The 23,595-nt window shown below is 46.0% G+C and overlaps 1 protein-coding gene across 6 annotated transcripts in view; it reads left to right on the plus strand.

Annotated features, from left to right (window-relative positions):
• KLHL3 (kelch like family member 3) overlaps nt 1-23,595 on the plus strand; it is a 121,723-nt gene that overhangs the window by 88,784 nt on the left and 9,344 nt on the right. For all 6 annotated transcript variants that reach the window (XM_037163489.2, XM_037163490.2, XM_037163494.2 and 3 more), the window contains 6 exons: nt 260-409; nt 12,743-12,860; nt 13,271-13,468; nt 14,987-15,088; nt 18,254-18,382; nt 22,592-22,732. In XM_037163489.2, coding sequence (XP_037019384.2) covers nt 260-409; nt 12,743-12,860; nt 13,271-13,468; nt 14,987-15,088; nt 18,254-18,382; nt 22,592-22,732 — 838 coding nt within the window. The remainder of the gene's footprint in view (nt 1-259; nt 410-12,742; nt 12,861-13,270; nt 13,469-14,986; nt 15,089-18,253; nt 18,383-22,591; nt 22,733-23,595) is intronic.

Consider the following 23,595-nt stretch of genomic DNA (forward strand, 5'->3'; position numbering starts at 1 on the left):
TCAGAGGAGTTAAGTGGTAGAGCTGGGGTTTGTATTCCTGTCTGTTTGATGTCTGAGTTTCATCACATATTCCTCAGTGCTCTTGAAATGCAGGAGATGACCACCAAGTCGTGACTCTGTGGACCTTTCTCTTGAGGTCTGAGATGGTGTGGTGTGAGAATGAATGAGGGTGGGCATGCGGAATGACTCAGCCTGGGGTGGCAGCATGGATATGTGGCCGGGCTCTGCTCCTGGATCATCTGTGGGTTATTACCTCCAGACAGTTGAAGAAGAAGCTTTGATAAAGAATAACAATACCTGTAAGGACTTCCTCATCGAAGCCATGAAGTATCATCTGCTCCCTCTGGATCAGAGGCTCTTGATTAAGAACCCAAGGACCAAGCCCAGGACTCCCGTCAGTCTACCCAAGGTAAGCCCCAGCCCAGTCACTGCCAAGAGTCAGCACTATGTGCAGGGAAAGTGGCCTTTCACTCCTGCCTCCACGTCTCTCTCCTCATCCTTGGCTGCCCTGCATCTTGATTGTGCACCTAAGAGCTGGAGTCTGTTGCTTGCTCTTGAATCTGCTGGCACCTCTCTCTTTTGGGTTCTTCCTTTTTTTAAGAGTTTCAAGGTCATTTCCAGTGTCACCAGGGAGGAACGAGAGCACCTTAGAGTTCTTCCCTCTACCCTTCTCTAGTTCCACACCATGGTTTGAGCTAAGATGCTTTTGGAAGCAGCAGAATGGCTTTGTGGGTTTTGACATAGTGATGGCCATAACAGTCTTCTTTCTAGGCCATTCTTGAGTCAGAACAATTCTAGTCTGGTTCCTTCCCTCTCCACAAAGCCATAAAGGACAATTAGGGCTGTCAGAGGAGTCTGACAGGTAATGAAGAAGGTGATGGAAATGGGGGGAGGGGAATGAGACATGAGGGCGGAGCCAGGGGAAGGGAAGGATGAGCTTAGGAGGGGGCTCCACGATCGATCGATCAGGAGTCTGTGCAGGGTCCTGGAAGCTCTGGCTCCCTGCAAGTCTCCTCTCCTCTCTGGTCCTCAGGGCCCTCGCCTGCTGAATGAAAGGTGCTGCACTAGGTGATCTCTAACGTCCTGTCTGGCTTGGCACTTGAGTAGCCTTCCTAGGATCCTCACGTACGGCAGTGTGTGGGAAGGTTCCCGCCACTGGCCCAGGAGGAAGGATGGGAGGGGAGGAGTGAGTCATGTTGGCTCACTGACTTGCACCCCAGGCAGCACCAGGGAATTATTTATCCCTCGCTTTGCCCTCCTCTTCTTTCCTGCCGGCTGCTGTGCTCCTCACTTGCTGCTTCCAGGAAGGGCAGATGTTTGGATTCTCCAAGGTCTGCGGTTCCTCTCAGAGAATATAGTGGTTGTAATGTGAACGAAAGTTACAAATATCCCAGATGATAACACAAGCACTGACATCTGTTGAGTGCTTATTATGTGCTAAAGCAGTGAGCTGAAGGTGTCTGTCTTATTTCATCCTCAACAACCCCATGAGGTAAAGACCATTATCCGAGTTCTACAAGGAGGAAACTGAGGGACAGAGAAGTTACATGATTTGGCCAAAGTCAACACAGCACAGCGCTCACACTCCAAACCTGTTCTCTGAAACCCTGCTGTCCTGCACCTTGCTCCACCTTTGCAAACCTGAGAGTACTGCCTCCCTGCCGGCCTCCTGTTGCCTCGTGCTGGCCGCAGAGGGCAGCCGCAGGGCAGGTGCCTTGGTCTGACTGGTACTCGACTTACTGCTTTATTTTGTTGAAATATCACACTGAAACTTCTTCATATTTTTTAAACAAAGATAACTTAGTTTTCTTTAATTATAGAAATATGTGCTCATTGTAGTTATTAAAAGGATATTGCAATTTTGAAAGAAATTTAAAAATCAACTGAGATCACTGACAATCACTGTGGTCATTTGGGGAATTTTATTTCAGACGTATCTTGTGCATAAATTCACAAATAGGTCAAAATGTACACTTTTAGATAAATGGAATCTTGTTACATAGATTAAAATCTTTTATTCTACTACTCGACCATATCCTATAGACTGTTTTAAATGTTATCAGTATAGGTAAAATCAGTATTTAAATTATAATAGGTACATGGTATTTAATTAGATTATGTACCATTATTTATTTAAGTGTCCTCTATTGATGGGTTTGGATTACTTTCATTTTTTAATATTATAAACATTTCTGTGTCAAACATTTTTTAAAAGCTGGCATCGTGTTTTAGTTTGCATTTCTTTAGTTGGGAGATTAATCTTGACTTCATATGATTATTGGTATTTCTAGTTCTTTAAAAAAATTCTCTGTTCGTGTCCTTTTCCCATTTTCCTACTGGACTGTGTGTTTTTTTTAAGATTTTATTTATTTATCTTTAGAGGGGAAGGGAAGGAGAGAGGGAGAGAAATATCAATCTATGGTTGCTTCTTGTGTGTCCCCTGCTGGGAACTGGCCTGCAATCCAGGCATGTGCCCTGACTGGGAATCGAACCTCGTTTGTTTGGTCTGATGGCCCGCGCTTGATCCACTGAGCTACACCAGCCAGGGCTGGACTGTGTATTTTTTTATCAAAGGATTTTAAGGGCTTTTTATGTTAAAGAGATTAGGCCTTTGTATGTATTTAAAATATTTTTTCTTAGTTTGTCTCTAAATTTATTTATAACATTTTTTGAATCCTCTGAAAAAGTTTTAGGTAGTCAAATTGATTTAATTTTTGCTTTATAGCTTAGGTTTTGGATCATGCTTAGGAATATTTTCCCTCCTCTGAGATTTAAAAAAAAAATACTCCCATGTTTTCTTTAGGTACTTTTAGATTTCTGTTATCCATTTGACTCTTTAACTCATTTAGAATTTGTCTTGGTTTAGGGAGTGAGGATAGGAACGCAGCTTCTTTGTATTGCAAATCATGAGCAAGTCGCCCCCAAGTTATTTTAGTAAATAAACTCCTCTCCATCTGTCTGAAGACCACCTTCATTATGATCTAAATTTCCACAAGCTTTGTGTCTTGAGATTATTGATTCTAGGGTGCACTGTTGTTTTATGTGGAGGAGGCTGTTTCCTCTTGGGTTTTCTGTGGGCCTTATTGCCTGTCTTTGTGAGTTTTGTCTTTGGAAACCGAGGATCTCATACTATGTCGTCAGGATAATGACATCTTTTCCTGGGGACTGTATTCTGGAGCTAAGGAGATGCTGCAGAGCTGGCCCAGTTTCTTTGTACAGATCCCATACCCAGTGACCTTTCCTTTTCCAGACTCCACATCTAGCTTTTGTCACAATACCCATGAAAAGGCAGATTTAAAAATCAAAGCCAAATTTGCGTCTGGGCCTGGACTAAGCATGCTGAGACTACCCCCTCTTCTCCCCACACACCCTCAGGGAGTGAGTCTGTAGTTGAGAAGAGTCTGCCCCTTGTTTCAGGAGGCAGGTGACCTGTACTCCTTAGAAACCATTTGTTTTCAGAACGAAAATGTTTAGATTCCTGGGCACACAGAGCCTTCTGTGGGCACCTAGTTCCAGGACATCCTCTGAATCTTCCGAAGGAATTTAAAAAAAGGCTTTGCTGTTCTTTGCCTCATTGTTTCCCCGACTTTAATCCTTGAATGATTTAAGGTTGGACTGTCTCATCTGCTTCTCAAACATTCCTGTCACCATTGTTTGGGCACTTAAATTAACGAGGGGGATCCCCACTGTGGGTTGAGGAGTGGGGTGTACGAGGGAAACTCTTGCTTTGAGGATTATCAGATTTTACATTGTCATTACATGATCATCATAATAGACCCATACTGCTCAAATCCAGGTTGAGTTACCTGCCCAGTTACACAGCCAGTAAAGCCAAGTTCTGTTCCACTCCAGAATCTGTGTGTGCTTTTTTCTTGTACCAAACTGCCTTCTAGGGGCTTGTTTTCAGGTTTTGGTGGCAGTCAAAAAGGATTGTCTTTTCTTTTTAATTTTCAGAATCTCTTTTAATTAAAACATAACATCCCATTCATCTCAGTAATAGGTGATTTATAATAAATTTACTTCTTTTTAAAATTAAGGCTTTATTGCTTTATGTTTTTTTGGAGCAGTTTTAGGTTCACAGCAAAATTGAGTGAAAGGTACAGAGATTCCCTATGTCCCTCTGCCCTGGTCCGTATACATCTTCCCCTTATTACCCATATCCCAGATTAGTTCCTCTTAAATTCAGATTATTGTACATGGTAAAATTCATTCTTTTTAGAGATGAAATATGGTAAATTTTGACCAATGCATGTAGTCATATAACCACTATTCTAATAAAAATATAGATTATAGTGATCACTCCAATCAGTTCTTTTGTGCTGTTTGTAGTCAAGCCCCCTCTTCCACTCCCAGCCCATGGCAGCTGTTTCTGACTTCTGTCCATGTACTTTTATCTTTTCCAGAATGTTCTATAAAGGGACTCATGCCGTACACAGCCTTTGGAGCTCACCTTCTTTTTCTTAGCATAATACCTTTGAGGTTCATCCACGTCGCATGCATCAGGAGCTCATTCCTATTTGTTGCTAAGTAACATTCCACTATATGGACTACTATAAATTATTTATCCATTCACCAGTTGGTGGACATGGGGTGTTCAGTTTTTAGTTATTACAAATCAAGCTGCTTTGAACTCATACTTACAGATTCACTTATAGATCTTTGTGTGGACATATGTTTTAATTTCTCTTGGGAAAATACCCAGGAGTAGGATTTCTGGGTTGTATATTAAGTATATGTTTAACTGGATAAGCTATTACTAAGCTTTTTTTCAAGATGGCTATACTATTATGCATTTCCATCAGCAATGGACAAGAGTTCCAGTTACTTGACAGTCTCCTCACTACTTGTATTATCTATTTTTAAAAGTTTGGGCCATTCTACTAGGTATGTGGCGACGTCTCACCGTGGTTTTAATCTGCATGTCCTTAATGACTAATGATGTTGAGCATCTTTTCATGTGCTTATTTGCTACTTGTATATCTTCTTTGGAAAAGTATCTGTTCAGATCTTTTCTCTACTTAAAAAATTGGGTTATTCTTATTGAATTGTGAGAATTCTTTATATGTTATAAATACAAGTCTTTTATCAGATATATATTTTGCAAATATGTGTTATCTTTTCATTTTCTTAGCAGTATCTTTGGGAGAGCAGAATTTTAAAATTTTATCAGTTTCTTTTCTGTTATGAGTTATGTATTTGTATTCTACCTAAAAAAAAAAAAAAGCTTTGCCTAATCTAAGATCACAGTGATTTTCTCCTATGCTTTCTTCTTCTAGAAATTTTAAAGTTTTAGGTTTTACATTTAGGTCTATGATCCATTTTGAGATTTTAAAAAAGAACATGGTATGTGTGGTGGTCAAAGTTCATTTATTTTGCATTTGAATGTTCATTTTTTCCCACAGCTTTATTGAAAAGATTCCCCTTTCTTTATTGAATTATCCTGGCACCATTGTAAATAATTGACTGTATATGTGTTGGTCTATTTATGGACTCTATTCTGTTTCTTATATCTGTCTAATTTTACACTAATACCATGTTGCCTGGATTACTAACTTTATTGTAAGTCTTGAAATCAGGTAGTATGAGTCCTCCAATTTTGTTCTTCATTATTGTTTTGGCTGTTCTAAGTTATTTGTGTGTCCATGTAAGTTTTAGAATCAGCTTGCCTATTTCTACAGAAAAGCTTCTGGGGACTTTTATATCAATTGGGGGGAATTGATGTATTAGCAATCCTGAATCTTCTGGTTCATGAACATAGCATATATATCCACTCATTTCAGTTGTCTTTAATTTCTCTTTGCAATGTTTTATAGTTTTCAGTGTGTGGGTCTTGCATGTCTTTTGTTAGATTTACCCCTAAGTATTTTATAGTTTTTGATGCTATTATAAATGCTTTCTTTTAAAGTTCCAATTTCTAATAGTTTATTGCTAATATATAGAAATAAAACCGGTGTGAACCTTATTTAATGGAGCAGGAGAAGTCAGGTAGATGATGGCTTCATTTGCTTCTGGAAAACACAGGCCGGAGATTACTGAGGGCCCCCAGCTGATGCTTCAGGGAGGTATTTAGGGGTTTCTTCTGGAGCGTCAGCTCCTCCACTACACTGGTCCCATGGTCTCAGGAATTATCCAACTGTGTCCTTGGAGAGTAAACAGTAGTAAACGTTTTTATGAATGAATGAAAGAGATGTAATTCTTCTTAAAGAAGAAATAACCTTGTGGAGGTTTAATACTGACCGTTGCTATTAACCCTAGTTGTTTCCCATGCTTTCGGCATTCACATGTGTGGTTTCTGATGGTCGCAGTGAGGATTTATGTCCTACTGTATATCCTGTCTTGATCACTAATGTCAGCTGACCCTAGACCATTTAGTTTAGCCCACAAGTCCAGTATTGAATGAATCCAATTGTCATTCCTTAGACAGGTTGCCAAACACTTAAATTAAAAAACAAAGCAAAACACTGGCAATAAACTATAAACTGTCATGCATACATTAACCCGTTAACTTATTAATTACGCATCCCACACACTTTCATCGAATCACTAATTGCCAGGCATGGGGTTAGGTGTTAGAGCCACAGGACTAATGTGAGCTGGTCCCTTCCCCGAGGAACTCTAGGAGGAAGGGAGACAGATGTAAAGGGACAGTTGCAGTGGACTACCTTAGTGTCACTTGGAGGTATAGACACAACACTCTAGGAACACAGAGAGGGGCAAGGGGCTGGGGAAAGCTTTCTACGGGAGCTGAGGCCTGAGCTGTCGCCAAGGTCAAACACAAGTTGTCTATGAGAGTGAACATCCAGAAACTGGCTTAGATGACTGCAGGAGAGAACTGGCTCAAACCAAGAGTAATTTGTACTGTGCTCTGTTGCTTCCCAGGGTCATTGTCCTTATCACCAAAGGCATTAATAATGATATGAGCAGGATTGTTTAAATATGGCTTCCTTGTGTTTTCTACAAAGCACTTTATTTACATTATCTTATCTTATCTTGTAGCAACTCTGGAAGTTCTGCTGTTGGAGAAAAGTGAGAATCAGTGAGATTGAATGATATGCTTGGCTAAGTGGCAGCAGGAGAAATCAGATCCAGGTCTGACCCACTTAAAGCTTATGCTTTTGAGCACCACAAAATGCCAACCCCCAGTGATGGGAATAGCAGGTCTCACTTGCTAAGCACTTAGCATGTGCCAAGCATTGGGCTAAGTGACTTACATTTATTACCTCACAGGAGTTTCAAACTTGTAATTATCCCTATTTTACACATGAGAATATTGGGTCTTAGATTATGTCACCTACTCATTATATATTAGTTACCGGCTTGTGCGTTACTGATTACCCTGACCAACAAATGTTTGTTATCTTAGTTTCCGTGGACAGGAATCCCAGGGTGGTTTAGCTGGGCTGTCCAGGACAAGAGTCATAAAGTTGTAATGAGCTGTTGACTAGGGCTCAGTCACCTCAAGGCTTGTTTGGGGAGGATCTGATCCTAAGCCCACTCCAGTGCCTTGTCTTGGGGCCTCTCAGTGAGCTGCTTGAGTGCCCTCAGGCCATGGCCGCTGGCTTGTCCACAGTAAGTGATTCTACTGCAGGAAGAGAGCGAGAGAGCACCTAAATGGCAGCTGTAGTCTTTTTGTAACCTGCCCTCAAAGTGATGTCCCATCACTTCTGCTGTATTTTATGGTCTAGGTACAAGTCAGTAAGTCTAGCCCACACTCAAGGGGAGGGCAATGAAGTTACATGCCTTGAGTGGAGGAGTATTACAGAATTTGTGATGCATCTTTAAAGCACAGCTAGGAAATAGCCAAGCTGAGGTTTAAGCCAGGGATGATAGACTACAGACCCTGTGCCTTTAAATGTTCTATTATACTCCCTCCAAACTTCACAAAAGCGTTTTGGCTGGGTACTGTGTGGAAAGAAGCCCAATTCTGCCCTCTGGGGACTTTTAATTTTAAGAAGTCCCTCTGAGAAAGTGAGATAGAAATATACAAGTAAGCAAATCAGTGGAGAATGAGGAGGAGGCAGGAGATTATTGGGCTCATTGGAGGAGCACCCACAGGAATTCCAAGGACAGGCTAGGTTGGGCTATCAAGAATTCAGTCCAGATAGGCTTGCTGACAGAGCTGGCTTTGAGAAACATGGCGGCGGAGAGATTTGCACTGCTCTTGGCAATTCTCAGCAGTGAACCTGTTTGCCAGCCAAGCTCTCTCCCTGAAAGGAATAGGACTCTGCCTTGACATAGCTGCAGAGGCTAATAAGGGTGTGTTTTTCTGAGGCCTTATATGCCCAGCTCATACTGACACATTCTAACCGGAACAGCTAATAGCATCATCTGTGCTCCCACACATTCACCGCCCAGCACTTTCCCTGAGGCCGGGTTGCCATGGACAACCAGAGGCTGGCTCCCAGCTGCTCAAAATACCCCTGTGTTGCTGTGTTCCACAGACTGCAGTAGAGAAATGAGGTTCCAGGAAGTTGCAAATGAATCCTTTGGAGAGGTACTGAGCCTGGCACTTATCATTGTAATTTCAGTTCAGCTGACATCTCTATTCAACTCTTTAAAATGACACCAAAAAGCCACTGGGCTGAAAGTGGGTGGATTTCTCCTGAGCTGAGCTGTCCTGCTTTCAGTAGATGGTACTGGTAACAAGGCTGTTGGCAGGGTGGGTAGGATGACTTCTCACCTGGGCCAGGCCTCTGGGTTGGCACTGCTCCTCTTCCTTCTTGGCCCTTTAAATGGACTCAGGCCACACCTGGAAAACACCCTGAGGTCTTGAAAAAGCCCCATCATCACCCTTGGAATTAGTGGTGGTGCTCACTCTCCTATTCACAGATTGTGTATTCTTTTTTTACCATTTATTGGGAGTCTGTTTTTTAGCAACTGCTTCAATAGTGGTGGTAATAGTAATGATGCTGGCATGGATCTAATAACAGAAGCTAACATTTAGTGTGTGCTGTTTACTAAGCACTGTACTAAGTCCTTCATAGCATTTAAACCTCCTGACACCCATAGAAGAAACATTCTGTTATCCTGATATTATGGGTGATGAAAGTGAGGCTCAGCAAGGGTCACACAGCTATTTAGTGACCGGGCTGATATTTGACTCCAGGTGTGCCTGACTCCAAAGCCCGTTTGCCCACTCCTGTCTCTTCGGGTCTTGTTTTTCATTGCTGGTTCTCTAACCCATTGTGTCTGCACCTTGGCTGTCAGTCCTTGCCTGGAGCACCTGTTGCTCAGGAACCTGCTGGGACAAGTCTTCTGCCTCCACCTCGACATGGTCCTTCGGATGAACTTTTGGTGTTAGCCCTGCGGCCCCACGCACCAGGGTAAGAGAGAGTCTCATTTCCTGCCCTGGCCCGAGGGACCGACTGGCTGGGCCTGCCTTCTGCCCAGCTCACCGGTCATGGAAGAGAGTTTGGACACACTACTCTTGCCTGATGAAAAAAGTGTGCAGAGCCTAGCTTGTTACTCTCATCTTTGTGGAGAGTTTAAGGACTCGCGGGTTTAGGGTTAGGGTCTCGACCCACAGTGCGTCGGAAAGCTCCACTCTGCTTACCTGCTGTTCCTTTCCCTGGCTATTCTCTGTGAAAAAGAGCATTTTGTATTTACTTAAAAATGATTGTATTTTGCTGGGAGTGAAATTTCCTTCCTATGGAGTCAGGTAGTTTTTCCATGGTCTCACTCACTAATCTCCCTAAAGTAAATGGCCATTTGACTTTTCCTGAATGAGCTTGCTTTTCTTGGGAGTTGTCCAATGATCATCCCCCACACACAGCCGAGTCTGGCTCACCTGTGGTCCGTCAGCCAGAACTCTTGCAGAACTTCTGCAGCCTTCAACACGGTGTCAGTTGAGACTTGGGGGTAGAACCCTGAGGATTCCTGCGGGACGCCCAAGTACATTGCAGTTCTTGAGCATGATTAAAGCATGTTCAGTCTCGCATAATTGTTAGCCCAGAACTGGTTCCTTAGATTATTGTGATTCCCACATGATTACTGGTAGTAACCTTGTTACCTTGGGTTACCTTGAAGGATAAATGTTAAAAGTAGTGATCATTAAATAAGCTGATTTGATTCAGTAATTTCTGTTAAAGGCATTACCAATATCTAGTAAATTGGAATGTAGGGGCATTGAGGCAAAAAAAAAAAAAATACGCCTATTGAACTTCTGGGGCCTGAGTTTTTCTGGAAATGTAGAATGAGGGCTTGCAAGAGACAGTGGTTCAGGTCTCTTCTTGCCCTGATACCCTGTGGTCTTCGTAAGTAGCCAGAGGTTTATAATTTCAGAGATGTAATGCATGTGGACTCATTTTTGTCTGATTGGTTGCTAAGATCAGGTATCTGTGGAAACAATCATTAATCAGTGTTCAAGATAGAAAATTTATTCTTTTTACTCTGCATGATTACATGGTGATGAGTGTAGTGCTCTTTGTATGGTGGCTTCTTGCGAGGGTTGCCGTGGAAATCGGATTTCTTGGGCCTAGGAGAGAGACAGAGAGATAGTTCTCCCGCGGCCTTGAGCAGCCTCCACATTTCCGGGAACCGATGGTCCTATTTCACACAACCTCATAATTACTCTTCGCAGATTGTTGTACAGGTTTTGAGAATTAAAAGTCTTCTCTCACCAGTGTTTTTATGAGCCCAGAGGAAAATTTATTTTAAAAATCTTGTCCTGTATTATTTTTGTCTTTCTACTCATGTTTCACTTGAACATTGAAATTTTTGTATTTCTCTAATTCCGTTTCTGTGTTACTACGAAAATTCTCAGTGTGGGATTCTCCTCAGTGCGAATGTACCTGCTGGTGCCCTGGTGGGAGACGGTTTCTAGGGATGGCGAGCTTTTCTGAAAGCTTCGCCTTTTTTATTTACGGAAGTCTGACGGCTTGTCTAAAGAGTAAGAAACATTTCTTTTGGTAATTGAGTCAGAGGATGGAATGAGTTCTCTCTCTTTGTATTTTGTTTTTCCTTGTCATCCCCAGAATTGTAATTTGGTGTCCAATGTCTTACCCAAGAAAGTACATTCTGGCCTGTGTATTTTTCCCATTTAACTGTATTTCCTTCATGTAACTCTTTGCATGTGCTATTTACTATTCATTCATTCTTTATTCAAAATAAATATTTGAGTCCTCACTTTTACCTAGCACCATAAGGCCTTAGGGCCATCTTGGTGACTGAGGTAGATACATTTCCTGCCCTGGCACAACTCACTGCCTAGGAGGGGAGACAAGGTCACCAGGCGGTTAAAGTACAATGATGGTCATTTTAATGGGAGAACACTGGGCAGGTGTGATTCCAGAGAAGGAGCATGTAACTCAGATTTTGAGGTCAGAGAGGTGCTCTTGGAGAAAGTGACATGTCAACTGAGACCTGAAAGATAGTAGGTGTCAGAGCAGAGGGATCAGAAAGGAGGAGGCATGTTTTAAGGAGCGGGAACAGCCTGCGTGAGGGTGTCGGGAACAGCCTGCGTGAGGGTGTCGGGTGCCTGAGTTCACTGCAGGAAGGAAAACTTAACACTAGTTTGCTTCTCACTGAGCCCCCAAATTTACATTTCAAAGAAAACTTTTGCAATACTTTGACTTCATTTTAGCTCTACCAATTCAAAACCAGAAGGACAATGCAAGTTCTAGGTATGTTTATGAAGGCGGGGCGTTATTGACCCTGGATGACTTGGGCATTGTCTAAAGTTTGCTGAGGGGCTGTGTTCTCCCTTGAACTGTTCGTGGATGCCTGTGTAAGCAAAGAGTCACAGGTGGGAAGCAGTGCAGAATTCAGCTCCCCTCGTAAAAGGGCTGCCCTCGACACAGAGCACTGGGCTCTCTGTGCTGAGGCATGAATGGAAAATGTTTCGTCCAGAAGCAGCAGCAGCTCTAAGCCTGAACTGTGTCCTGGGTTCCTTTGGATGTCCCAGAAGTCAGAAGTAAATTCTGAGTTGTTGAACATTGGTCACCCACTTGGCCACACAGGGCTGTGGACTAACTCTGGTGACCAGAGATGACCCACGGTGTGCAGTGGGTGAGCCTGAGTCTGGAGTCTTGAGGCTTACACGCCTGATCTGGAGTAGTGGTTGTCTGTGTCCTCGTATTATAGATAATGTTCACCTGAAGGATGTACTTGTGTGAGCTCACACTGATTTTGAGGATCACTTCTCTTCCTAAAAATACATTGTCAGAAAGTAAAGAGCACTGCAGTGATTCATAGTGGCAAAATTTTTACTGGCACACCACCAGGAAATCCCTGTGGTTCATGGGCTAAAACAGTGGTTATGAGAGAATGAATAAGTATACCCTGTAGCCTATTGCATTCAAATATTTTTGAAGTAATTTTACCTTAAAAATGCTTTCAAATTTTGTACTGTATTCCAAAATATATGCAAATTTTGATATATATTTGGGAATATTTTGTTTTGATATAAAATTTAGTCTTTCTGCCCAAAATCCTCGAGGGCGCTGAAATTGCAGAAGGTGCTGTGAGTGTCTGCATGTGTCCTAAACGCAGCTCTGGGCAGTGGCATCTGGGAAGCATAGATCTTAATGGTTGCATTTCTGTGGGAAGATGCTCATTAGACATTTTGTGGATATTCACGTCTGTTGGTGATTAGGGGCAGCATCTTCATGTATGTAGCTCTGTAACCTGGCATCTCAGGTCACCTATGGACCCCGGGCAGTTATTATGCGGAAGTACCAGACATTGGTCACCCATGAATCGGGTGTTAGAGAGACCCTGCTAATGCCCACTTGTCTTTCTGGAGGTCATGATTGTGGTCGGTGGACAGGCGCCCAAGGCGATCCGCAGCGTGGAGTGCTACGACTTCGAGGAGGACCGATGGGACCAGATTGCTGAGCTTCCCTCCAGAAGATGCAGAGCCGGTGAGCAGCAGCATCTCCCAGCGTGCAGGCCGCCTTTCCCTGACTTGCCTCTCTCTGCTTGGTGGCAGAAGTCATGCTCTGCTCCTTGTTTCTCCAAACATCTGTGCATTATAGACTCTCTTCCTTTTCTGTCCCCACTTGCCCAGTTTCTAGCTGTACCTTCTGGGGTCAGTTCTTTTGTGCTTAGGGGTGTCAAGCTAAAATTTGTTTGCTTGAATGAAACAAAACCAGAAAAGCAAATATGAAAAGAAATCTGATGAGTCCCATAATGACTTCCAAGTATCTAAAGTCGGAGGTCCTCTCCTGTGGTGAATTATTCATATGCCTGCCTGACTTCCCCTTTGTTACTCATCTACATGAGTTACCAGGTGCCAGAGACAGCCTCAGTGCCTTGGTTTTCTGTGCCTCAGGTGTGGTGTTCATGGCTGGCCACGTGTATGCCGTGGGCGGGTTTAACGGCTCACTGCGCGTGCGGACAGTGGATGTGTATGACGGTGTGAAGGACCAGTGGACGTCCATTGCCAGCATGCAGGAACGCCGGAGCACTCTGGGTGCGGCTGTGCTCAATGACCTGCTCTACGCCGTGGGGGGCTTTGATGGCAGTACTGGTAGGTCCCGGACACGGTCCCCACCTGCCCCAGTCTGGGACACACCCTCCTTGCAACACTGGTTTGCTCCACCAGTTCTTGGGCCAACCTCCTGTCCATCCATAGCTGCTTCCCCAAGAAGTTACCCATCCTTTCCTCTCTCCTAGCTTGGGTATCAGAGCCAGGCCTTTCTACACAAAAAATGTGACTGCCCATGTGGTGTCATTTCTAGGGCTTTAGGAAGGACCCCAATTGTCAGGAGGGGGGCTTTTCGCCCTGCCAGTGGCTGGGAACCCGTTACTCAGAAGATGAGACTTAGAGAGCATGCTTAGTTGGAGAGCGTCTCAGGACTGTAGTCTGAGCCCTCTGTTGGACAGACGAGGGAGCGAAGGTTTAGCCACAGGAAGAGACATAGCTCAGGGCACACAGTTTTTGTCCATTGTCCTTTGTACTCCCCACCAAATCTTTGCAAGGCTGTGCCACTGAGGGAACATCCCTTTGCTCCTGGTCTTTTATGTAGCTTCAAAAGGAGAATCGGAAACTATTAGTGGACGTGGACTTGGAGAGATTATCTCATTTCTCCTCATATCTCCAGGTGGTGTCTCTGTAGACTGTAACTCTATGAAACTATTATAAAGTGATATCCTTTGACCCTCCCCCCCAAGGGATGTGAAAAAAAATTTTTTTACTTCTCTGATTTTTTATGTTTCTTTACAAGTGGGTGACTTCTACCAGCCTCTCTGGACCTCACTCATGTAACTCCAGGGTCTTTAGCCCTCCCGGGCTGCCTCTAGTAATGGAACCTGGGAGTAAAGAGAACAAAAGGGAAGTGGGACATTGTTTCTTTTTAGAATTATTTTAGGATTTTTCTTTTGGCTGTTTTTAGACAAACTGACTAAACTGTGGCCTAAAAAATTAGAGATTTTGTTTTACTCTTGAAACAAGAAGTCTAGAGGTTGGCAGTTGCTAACTTGGTCCAGTTGCTCAAAAATATTGGGGCCAAATTCTGTGAGAGTCTCTTGGCTTTATCCTCATGATCACAAGATGGCTGTTACAGTTCCAGCCTACATATTTGTGTTCCAGGTACAAAAAGCAGGAAGGGGTGACATTTGTATCATAAAAGCAAAGGATATTTCAGAAATCCCCATCAGATTTCTCGGTGGGTCACACTGATTTGTTCACCCCAAGCTGCAAGGGAGTCTGAGAAGGCAAGTTTTCAGCTTCTAAGGTAGATGAAGACAAGAGAAAAAAGTGTTGGAATAGGTGTTTAGTGAGGCAACCCGAGGTATTTATCCCATTCTGTAGATATAACAACTGATGCCTGCAGGGCAGTGCAGTTTTAACCCTGTCCTCTCACAACCCGCCCTGTGGTCCCCTCAGGGAGATGCAGTGCGGATGTGTTTCAGGCAGTGAGGTGGAGGCCGTGCTGGCCCAGGTTTCTAGCCCCCTGGTCTGCACTCTTCCCCATCCACACTGGTTCTCCGCACAGCAGGGTGAGGCCTGGTGCCACAGAAATCTCATGAGTCTCTTGTTTCCCAGGCCTAGCGTCGGTGGAAGCCTACAGCTACAAGACCAATGAGTGGTTCTTCGTGGCCCCAATGAACACACGGCGGAGCAGTGTGGGTGTGGGCGTCGTGGAGGGTAAGGAGCAGCCCCAGGCCCGACCCCAGCCCTGGGCCTTCTCCTGGTTGTCTGGCTGTCTTCCTTTCATCCCTGCTCTGGGTCAGCTACTAGTGAACTAATTTAACAGATGAGGAAAGTTGAGATGCAGGGAGGGGAAGCTGCTGGCCCGCGGTAAATCAGCGAGTGAAGGAGGTGGGAGGAGCCTAGAAGGGACACGCCCCTCGTGGTTTGGCCAGTGGTTAACAGCTCTGTTATGGGTTGGGAAGTGGAGAAGCGTGGGGAACCCAGAGTCAGCACGTGACCCAGGAGTATGACGTAGCGGGGGGTGAGAGTTCAGTGTTTAATGAACTTCGTCCTCATGTTCGTATGTTGAACAGTAACAGAGCCTGACTGAGGTGGGTGCCTCTTCCCAGGGCTGGTTGGTCGCTGCAGGGCAGTTGCTGGTGGGGCCCAGCTGTGGTCAGGAAAGGTGTGAGGGGCGAGGCGGGAGGGAGCGGAGGGGTCTGGGGCCTGCTTAGACAGTACACCATGGTTTGTAAGTGGCGGTGCAGGGCCTCCCTCCTCCAGACCCTTCTGAGGGAAATAGGCAGGACTAGGATTTTCTCCATTCTCCAGAAGGGCAAACTGAGTCCCGGAGGGGTGAGTGGTATGTGCCCCTTGTTAGTAAATGGCACTGCCAGTCCTTGAACTCAGGTCTGACTCCTAACCCCATGCTCTTTCCACTGTGGGGCACTCCTGCAGACCATTAGAAAAGGCTGATTGGGGAGGAGTTTTACAAACATGTGTGCATTTAGTGTATTAAAGCATAGAGCATTATTTGGGCTAGAACATTATACTTTGCAGAGCAATGCTGACTCATTAGCCTGTCCTGAGGTGGGAATTTACTGGAATATCTGTGCATCAGACTTGTGCGTTCTCTGTCTCAGTCATGGGTGTGCGCAAGAACACACACCAGTGCTTTAGGGAGAGGGTAGTGTGCCATGAATCAGACATCAGTAGAAAAATTCTCTTTTCTCAGTGCACTGCTAGGTCTGTACCAGTGTTGTGCAGTTTAAATTTCCATGTTATTCTAACACCCCGAGCAAGTCATCCTCGAAAGTGCAAGGATTTTGTCCTCCTGTGAAGATAAGTTATTTCTTTCAGTCTCATCCTCCTGGTGGGCAGAACTGATTTGCCTGTCAAATGTAAGTGCTTTGACTAGCCACTTTCCCATTTCTCCCCGTTCCTGAGCCAGGAATATTACACGGTAGAGTAGCATATCTTGTCAGTAGACTCAAGGAGAAACCTTGAGTGGGCATTTCTGGGGGGTTGGAGTGGTTGACGGGGGTTGGAGGAGGTCCCTTCATCATAGTGACTTGGAATGTCCCCTGGCCACGGCCTCCGTGAGCATGCTGTCTTCTGACGTGGAGGAAGTGCTGCCCTGGAGCCTGCCCTGCTGACGTGGAGGGCAGACGGAGTTGCTTCTTCTGTCCATCTGGAGTTTGGATCTCCTGGCTGCGCGTCATCCTGGGCAGCAGAGTCTGAGAATGGTGAAGGGAGGGTCTTACGTGGACTGTGCCTCGATGTGGCCTTGTAGATAGAGCTCTCCACATTGTCCCCACAAGCCTCTCCTACCTCCTGCCATCTCATAACCATGGCTGTGCAGTTGGAATGAGACTAGGAAAAAAAAAATGGAGACCAGGAGCATTGCTACCGGCTGCCCAGAAGAATCCGTACTTAGGAAAAGGGACAGTGAAGCTCGGAGACCAGGCAGAAGCTCCCAACAGTGTGGAGATCGTGTGTTATGGAGAATAAGGTTTTCTCCTTATTCTACGGGGGTTGCCCTCTGGAGTGTCTTGTCTCCTGCACACCCAGCCTTTCTTCTCCCTGAGAGGCTTGGCCTTTGACGAGCGGTGGGCAGCTGGTGAGCAGGTTGTTGCACCTGAGCCAGCACATTGTGTGGGACGGACCCAGGAGGAGCTGCAGAGTCCGAATTTTTCTCTCTGGCCTAGGTGAGGGCCGACTGGGGAAGTGTTTCTTTCTTCCAGAAGGGCCAGTGGAGAGAACTTGGGCAGAAAACAAAACCAGGCTAAAGGATAAAAGAAGAAGTAATCGTACATATTTTATTCCCTCCCGGGAGCGGGTTGGGGGTAGAGCCGTGATACGCCAGTAGTCCTGGTGCCTGAGAATCTCTTGCTAACAAAAAATAATTGCAAATTTTCACGTACTAGTTGTACTCTGGGTATTTCTCTGTTAAGAAAAAACACATTGACAAAAAATATTTTAAGTAACCCTGTTAGATAGGTTTGCATCTGGTGTTTATTTAGTCTATAGCTAGTGTTTAAGGTCTTTGTTATAACTCCATGGTCCCCATAGGCTTGCGGTCTACAGGGGAGGTAGGGTTCCCCAGCACACACCCATGCGAGACCTTCCTCCACATTCCGAGACTACATGTTCAGCCCAAAATGTTTAAATAACTGCTCTGGGAGAACTCAAATAATAATGACAATAATTTCCTGACTCCTTTTCCCACCTCTCCCCACCCGAGGAAGAAATGATGCTCTTAGATCACAGCTCGTGGTATTTTTATTCTAAAAATAGGCACTGGTGCTTCAGGGCTCCTGTGCGTGGCTCGGATAGAGGTCACAGGGAGTCTGCAGAGAAATTCTAGCGTGTCGGCCCACAGTGCACCCAGAGGCCTCCACTCACATGCTCCGCCCGTGAGAGTGGTGGACAGAGTACAAACCATGGCTAAGACAGGGTTCGGATTCCCACTGAAGAATATTTCCCATATTTGTTCTGCCTGCTATTGTGAGTGTTTAGCCAGAGAATCAGCCTTCCTGCCCATAGGTGGGGCCCTCTACTTTTCTGTCTCTTGTGTCTTGTTCTGGAGAAGATCTAACAGTTCACTAGTAAGAATACACTGAGCCTCAGCAGTGCTGGGCCAGTGCTTTGCTCTGGGTATTTGGTGCTTATTTAGAAAGAGGCTCAGTACTGCTTCAAGGAGCTCAGGATATAAGAGGAAGTAGACACCTGAGATGTGAAGGATGCTTGCCTGGTTGGGGAGTAAGTTGGTGGTGCCCCTGGAGGGAGCGGGCCCTGGGGTCTGAGGGAGGCGAGGGTGCCCAGTGGGTTAGAGATGGAGTTTCTGTCACGCTCTGGTTCCACGGCAGGTCCCCAGCACCCTCATCTACTTTGTTCCAGGAAAGCTGTATGCTGTTGGGGGTTATGATGGGGCCTCCCGCCAGTGCCTGAGCACCGTGGAGCAGTACAACCCCGCGACCAATGAGTGGACGTACGTGGCGGACATGAGCACCCGCCGCAGTGGCGCAGGTATGGGAGGAGCCTCAGGGCGCAGGCGCTGTCTGATCTGCTCACAGGCGGATCTGGAGACAACAACTTAACCTCCTACCCTTTTAACCTCTCTCTTCTTTCCTTTCAGTATGCACGATCCCACCAGCACCACATAGCTCGGCATGAGCGCTTGCAAGTTAACCTTTCCCCAGGGATCACTTTGCTAGAGAATGGCTGAGACAATACATTCTTCATCGCCATCCCTTCCACTTTTGTGGAGATGTCTGCGTCCCCTGAAAGTGAAGGCTTGACATGTGCCAGGCCCTGTCCTAATAAGGACTTTGTGTGACTCGATTTATTTAACCACAGCCCTACAAGGTAGATACAGTATTGATTTCACTTAACATTAAAAAAGTAAGTCAGCCAGGGACTGAGTAAATTGCTCAAGGTTATATCCTTAGTAGCTGGCAAAGTCAGGATTCCCACTCAAGTCTGTCTCACCTCAAAGTTAGCTTTTTCGACCTCCAAATTATTAGAATCTCATTCTTAGAAAGTGGTAGGACAAGCACAGGTAGCTACCCCAGTCTGCAGTGGAGAAACCAGAACTTGCTTGTCTGGTATCTCTGTTTTAGGGGCTGAGAGCTAAGCTATTAGTGCTTGTACTTGGGGATAATCTTGTATCGCCCCCACTCACTCCTCCGCTTCGGCCCCCGGCCCCCACGGGAGGAGCATGACTTCCCGTTTTTACTTCCTGTGGGAAGACTAGTAGCTGTGTGGTCCTTTGGGACTCTCCAGGAAGTGGAGCAGCATTCCCTTCTTCCTGTTTTGTCTTCCCCCATCATCTTAGAGGACCAGAGGAGAGGGTCTGCGAGGCCCTGGCTTCCTCTCCCAGTTCCTGTGGGGAGTGGTGACTGATGACCAGCCAGGGCCTGGAGGGAAAGTGGTGTGACTTCTGGGAAGGGAAGCCACAGTTGGGAATTCTTCCCTGCATTGTTATTCCTTTGTCTTTGTATTTTTGAAGATTGAGCTGTGATGTCATTTTATAATACTAAATACATGATTACTTCCTCAGCATTCCTAAAAAATTATGCTGTTTTAATATTTCCCAATATTAAAATATTGTGTTCACTGGTTAGAAATGAAAAGCTGCATGATCCCACTTACAAGGCACTGTGTTTGGAATGCAGTTGGAGGGAGCTCGTCTCTGCTGCTCCTGATGGGCTGGCACTTCCTGGACACGCAACAAGTCCTGGGCGTCAGTCAGGAGGCCTGGGCGGGGTCTGCTCAACTCCTGCAAGTCTCTTCCCCCTTCCTGGCCTCTGGTTCCCGATATGTGAAGCGAGTGGGTTGCAGTGGGTGTTCCCTTGGGGCCAGTTCAGTTCACCAATCCCGTGGTTCTTCTTCCTTCACAGAGCTCTTTCAGTACTTTTGGTTTATAGAGTCTTGGTAGAGTCTTCTTTGTACTTCTTAAAAGCCCTCTGTGTGACTTGAGGTGTGAGAGCAGGTGTTTAAAGCCCAAGAATGCAGGGTCAGCTCAGCAGGAGTGGGGCAGCACACACTGGAATGTAGGGCTGCTTCTAGAAACGTCTCAAGTAGGAAGGCTGGAAGTGCAGCCCCTTGTGCAGCGCGGAGCACAGACGTGCCTTAGGAAGTTCAGGCTCGTCTTGTGGGCAGAGCTGCCTTTGGAGGCCACACTGCTCCGACCCTGCCCAGCTGTTCAGGGTATTGCTGGACGGGGACCCCTCGGCTGCTCGGCCTCTCACCTGGCTTGGAAGCCCTGGGTGTTTAGGGCTCTGCCGCCTGTGCCCCAGGGAAGCACAGTGGCCTTGTTTGCGGCCCTGGTCTCTCCCAGAGGTGGGCTCCTTCCTCAGGTCCCAGTCAGCCTTTCATCGGTGCTTCACATTCATAAGACTAGGGGAAGCCTCACCTCTGGGCTGCAGAACCCACATATTTCTGGGGGAGGATGGTCTTTGGTGGCTGCAAGGACCCAAGAACCCTGACCTCTGGTGGTGCCAGGAGCCCCGTGGCTGTAAGTCCAGGAAGCCTCTGTATTCATGTCTGTGGAGGAGAAGTGCCCCTGAGCGCCTGGGAGGCTGCCTGCTTCCTCAGCTGGGGTGGGCAACTGCCAGCAGATGGTGTGGGGACAGAGGCCATTTCCTGGTCCCAGTGTATGCTAGTTCCTGGTGCCTGCGGAGGAGGGGAAGGCAAGGTAGCTTCAGAACCCTGATTTCATTACCCCCAGTTCAGTGGATAGCCATTGTTGGTGTAACACCGCCATCTGCTGCTAGTTTCAGGCAACTGCAAGGAACCGCTAGCCAACCAGCATAACTGCCAAATGAGATTTTATGTATTTTGTCATTCAAACAGTATTTGTTGAGAACCTACCACCTACTTTCAGGCACAGGGAAACACATGTGATAGGACGACACATATGGTCCTTGTCCATATGAAGTTTATATTCTAGAAATCAAGTCCTTGGGTCTAAAACCTGGCTACACACCCTAATCACCTGAGGCACTTTTTCTGATTCACAACCAGTGTCTCTGGGAGTGAAGCCCTGCTGTCCAGGCTTTCGAAAGGCTCCAAGCTTATCGGGGTGCAGCCTGTCCATGCAGTAGGTTGGGGCACAGTGTGACTGCTGATACAGCCTCCCCCTCACTTCACCGAGGGGGAACTGAAGCTCACGAAAGGGAAGTTAGAGACCCCAGCCAGAACCCACGTGTCCCAGCCACCAGGTCACTTGGTCTTTCTAGGGTACTGTACAACCTCCCTCCTGTCTGGCTTTTTAAAAAAATCCTCTCCCAAGGACATGCTTATTGATTTTAAAGAGAAGAGAAGGGAGGGAGAGAGAGAGAGAGGGAGAGAAACATCTACGTGAGAGACCCGAACCAGTAACCCAGGCATATGCCCTGACCAGGAATCAAACCTGCGGCCTTTTGGTTTATGGGAGAGTGCTCTAGCCAAGCCACACTGGCCAGGGCCTGGCTTTTATCTTCTAGACTAAGGGATGCAATTCTGGCGCTCAGCCGAGGTCTGTCAACACTGACTGATGGAATGCCCCTCTGCCACCTAAGAGGAGAACAAGGGCTGGTGGGGAGGGAGAGAACAGCTTCTGCTCCAGGGCAGCAGGAAGGTCGTGCCGTGCTGGCCTCCGTCCACCTGCTGCGTGGCTGGTTTCCATCTTCCTCTCTTTCTGCACAGCTGGTGCTGGGCTCAGCAGTAGAAGCAACACAGTGGCGAAGGAAAAGTGCGCAACATAGAAAGGCAAAGGGAGAAGGAATACAGTTTTACTACTCAGAAATAACTGCTTTTACTGTTGTGGTGGAGTTCTTTCAGGCCTTTTTTCTTTGTGTGTGAAGCCTCCATTTATTTACACACACTTCATGTGTGAGGGGGGACCCCAAAGTCCCAGAATTTATTTATAAAAAATTGCATATTTATTCTTACATGTTTAAACTTAAGTCACCTTCAAAGTACTCTCCATTTGATGTAGCACGCCTGTCAAGACATTTTTTCCACTACTCAAAATAGTTTTTAAACTCATCAATTTTGATGTCTGTTAGTGCTTCTGCCCTTTGTTTGTTTGTTTGACCTCTTCCACATTGGCAAAACATTTCCCTTTGAGGACTTTTTCCACCCAGGAAAACAAAACAAAACAAAAGTTGCTCAGGGTGAGATCAGGCAAATAGGGAGGGTGGGGCACAGGGGTCATGCCAGCTTTGGTCAAAACTGCTGAACACTTTGCATGCGGTGTGGGCAGGTGCAGTCATAAATCTCCCATCATGAAATGGGCAAGTGCATTGAAAGAGTCTTCAGAAAAATTCACTGCAGCTGAACACAGCCTCTCACAACAACGCCAGCTGGTGCACTGACACAGGTGGGATCCTAGAACACTCGCCTAGCAGGGGAAGCCTGTGCTACAAGGGGCTCGCCCTCCAGAAGATAATTCTGGGTTTTTGGGGATCCCCCCTCATATATGTACGTACATAAAATAATGTTTTGGGTTTTCTAAGTAGAAACAGGGCCATATTCACTTTTTATTTTGATGTTTACAGGTTGACAATTGCATAAGGTGTCAGGGTATCATTATATTTGTTTTCCAGCTGAGGACACTGAGGTCCAAGGAAACCAAACGGCACTCCCCACATCACCCTGCTGGTGATGGCTGTCCAGGACTGGATGCCAGGCCTCCTGGTTTCTGGTCACTGAACTCAGCCTGAGGCTGGGACACTGTGCTCTGCCTTTCAGGAGTTGGGGTTCTCAGCGGTCAGCTGTACGCCACAGGTGGGCATGATGGGCCCTTGGTGAGGAAGAGTGTTGAAGTTTATGATCCTGGAACAAACACCTGGAAGCAGGTGGCAGACATGAACATGTGCCGGCGCAATGCAGGTAATGTGACTGCCTTCCCCGTCTGCCCCGGACGGTTGCGGGTCTTTTCTCCCCGCAAACCCTAGCTCTGAAAGAGATGCCCAGGGCCTGGGGCTGAGCTTGTACCATGAACAGGGAGTGACCATTTGCTGATAGGCTCTGAGCTAGGAGGAGGGAGGGCTTGGGACCCCAAAAGTTAGCCACAGGGTCCCCCACTTAGGTGTACAGGTTCCTTGCCTGTAAGTGGAGGGTGCTGACTTTCACTGCACTGCTATCCCTATTAAACGATTTCATTTTAAGAACTTTGCCCTGTGGGTCATGCCCCATCGTTGGTATGTCTGCTTTTAGCCTCCTTACTCTGCAGAAGTATTGGCTTAGCCCAGCTTCTCGGGGCTAAGAGACAAACAGGTAACTTCATCTTCTCAAGCAAACAGGTGACTTTCAGGCGGATTTATTTCCTTTACCCTCAGATGACCTGTTTGCTGAACCCATTTGTGGTGGCTTGTTGAAATTAATGTGCTCGTTGTCCAAGCTGCCATCTGGCCTTAGGCCACGCGAGTGAGGAATTGGAGAGCCTTCACAAGGGCCAGTCTGTCCAGAATCTGAGATTTAAATTTAGATGTAAATGTGTGTGTGTACACACATTCACATGTGAGTGTCTCTATTTTTATAACAGAGATGGAATCACTCTGTGATACTGTTTGATAACTTGCCTTTTAAATTCATTTTATAATCTTTCATGAATGTCTTGTTATAATACTACATATTTTTACACTGATATTATTTTAAATGCCAATATCACAATTTAAATAACTAATCTACTAGTGGGCATGTTAGGTTATTTCCATCTTTTCTATAAGCAATGCTTTGGTTATTGTAAATGG

Source organism: Artibeus jamaicensis, unplaced genomic scaffold, assembly GCF_021234435.1.
Source record: "Artibeus jamaicensis isolate MK-2021 breed Jamaican fruit bat unplaced genomic scaffold, CSHL_Jam_final contig_456, whole genome shotgun sequence".
Classification (NCBI taxonomy): Eukaryota; Metazoa; Chordata; class Mammalia; order Chiroptera; family Phyllostomidae; genus Artibeus; species Artibeus jamaicensis.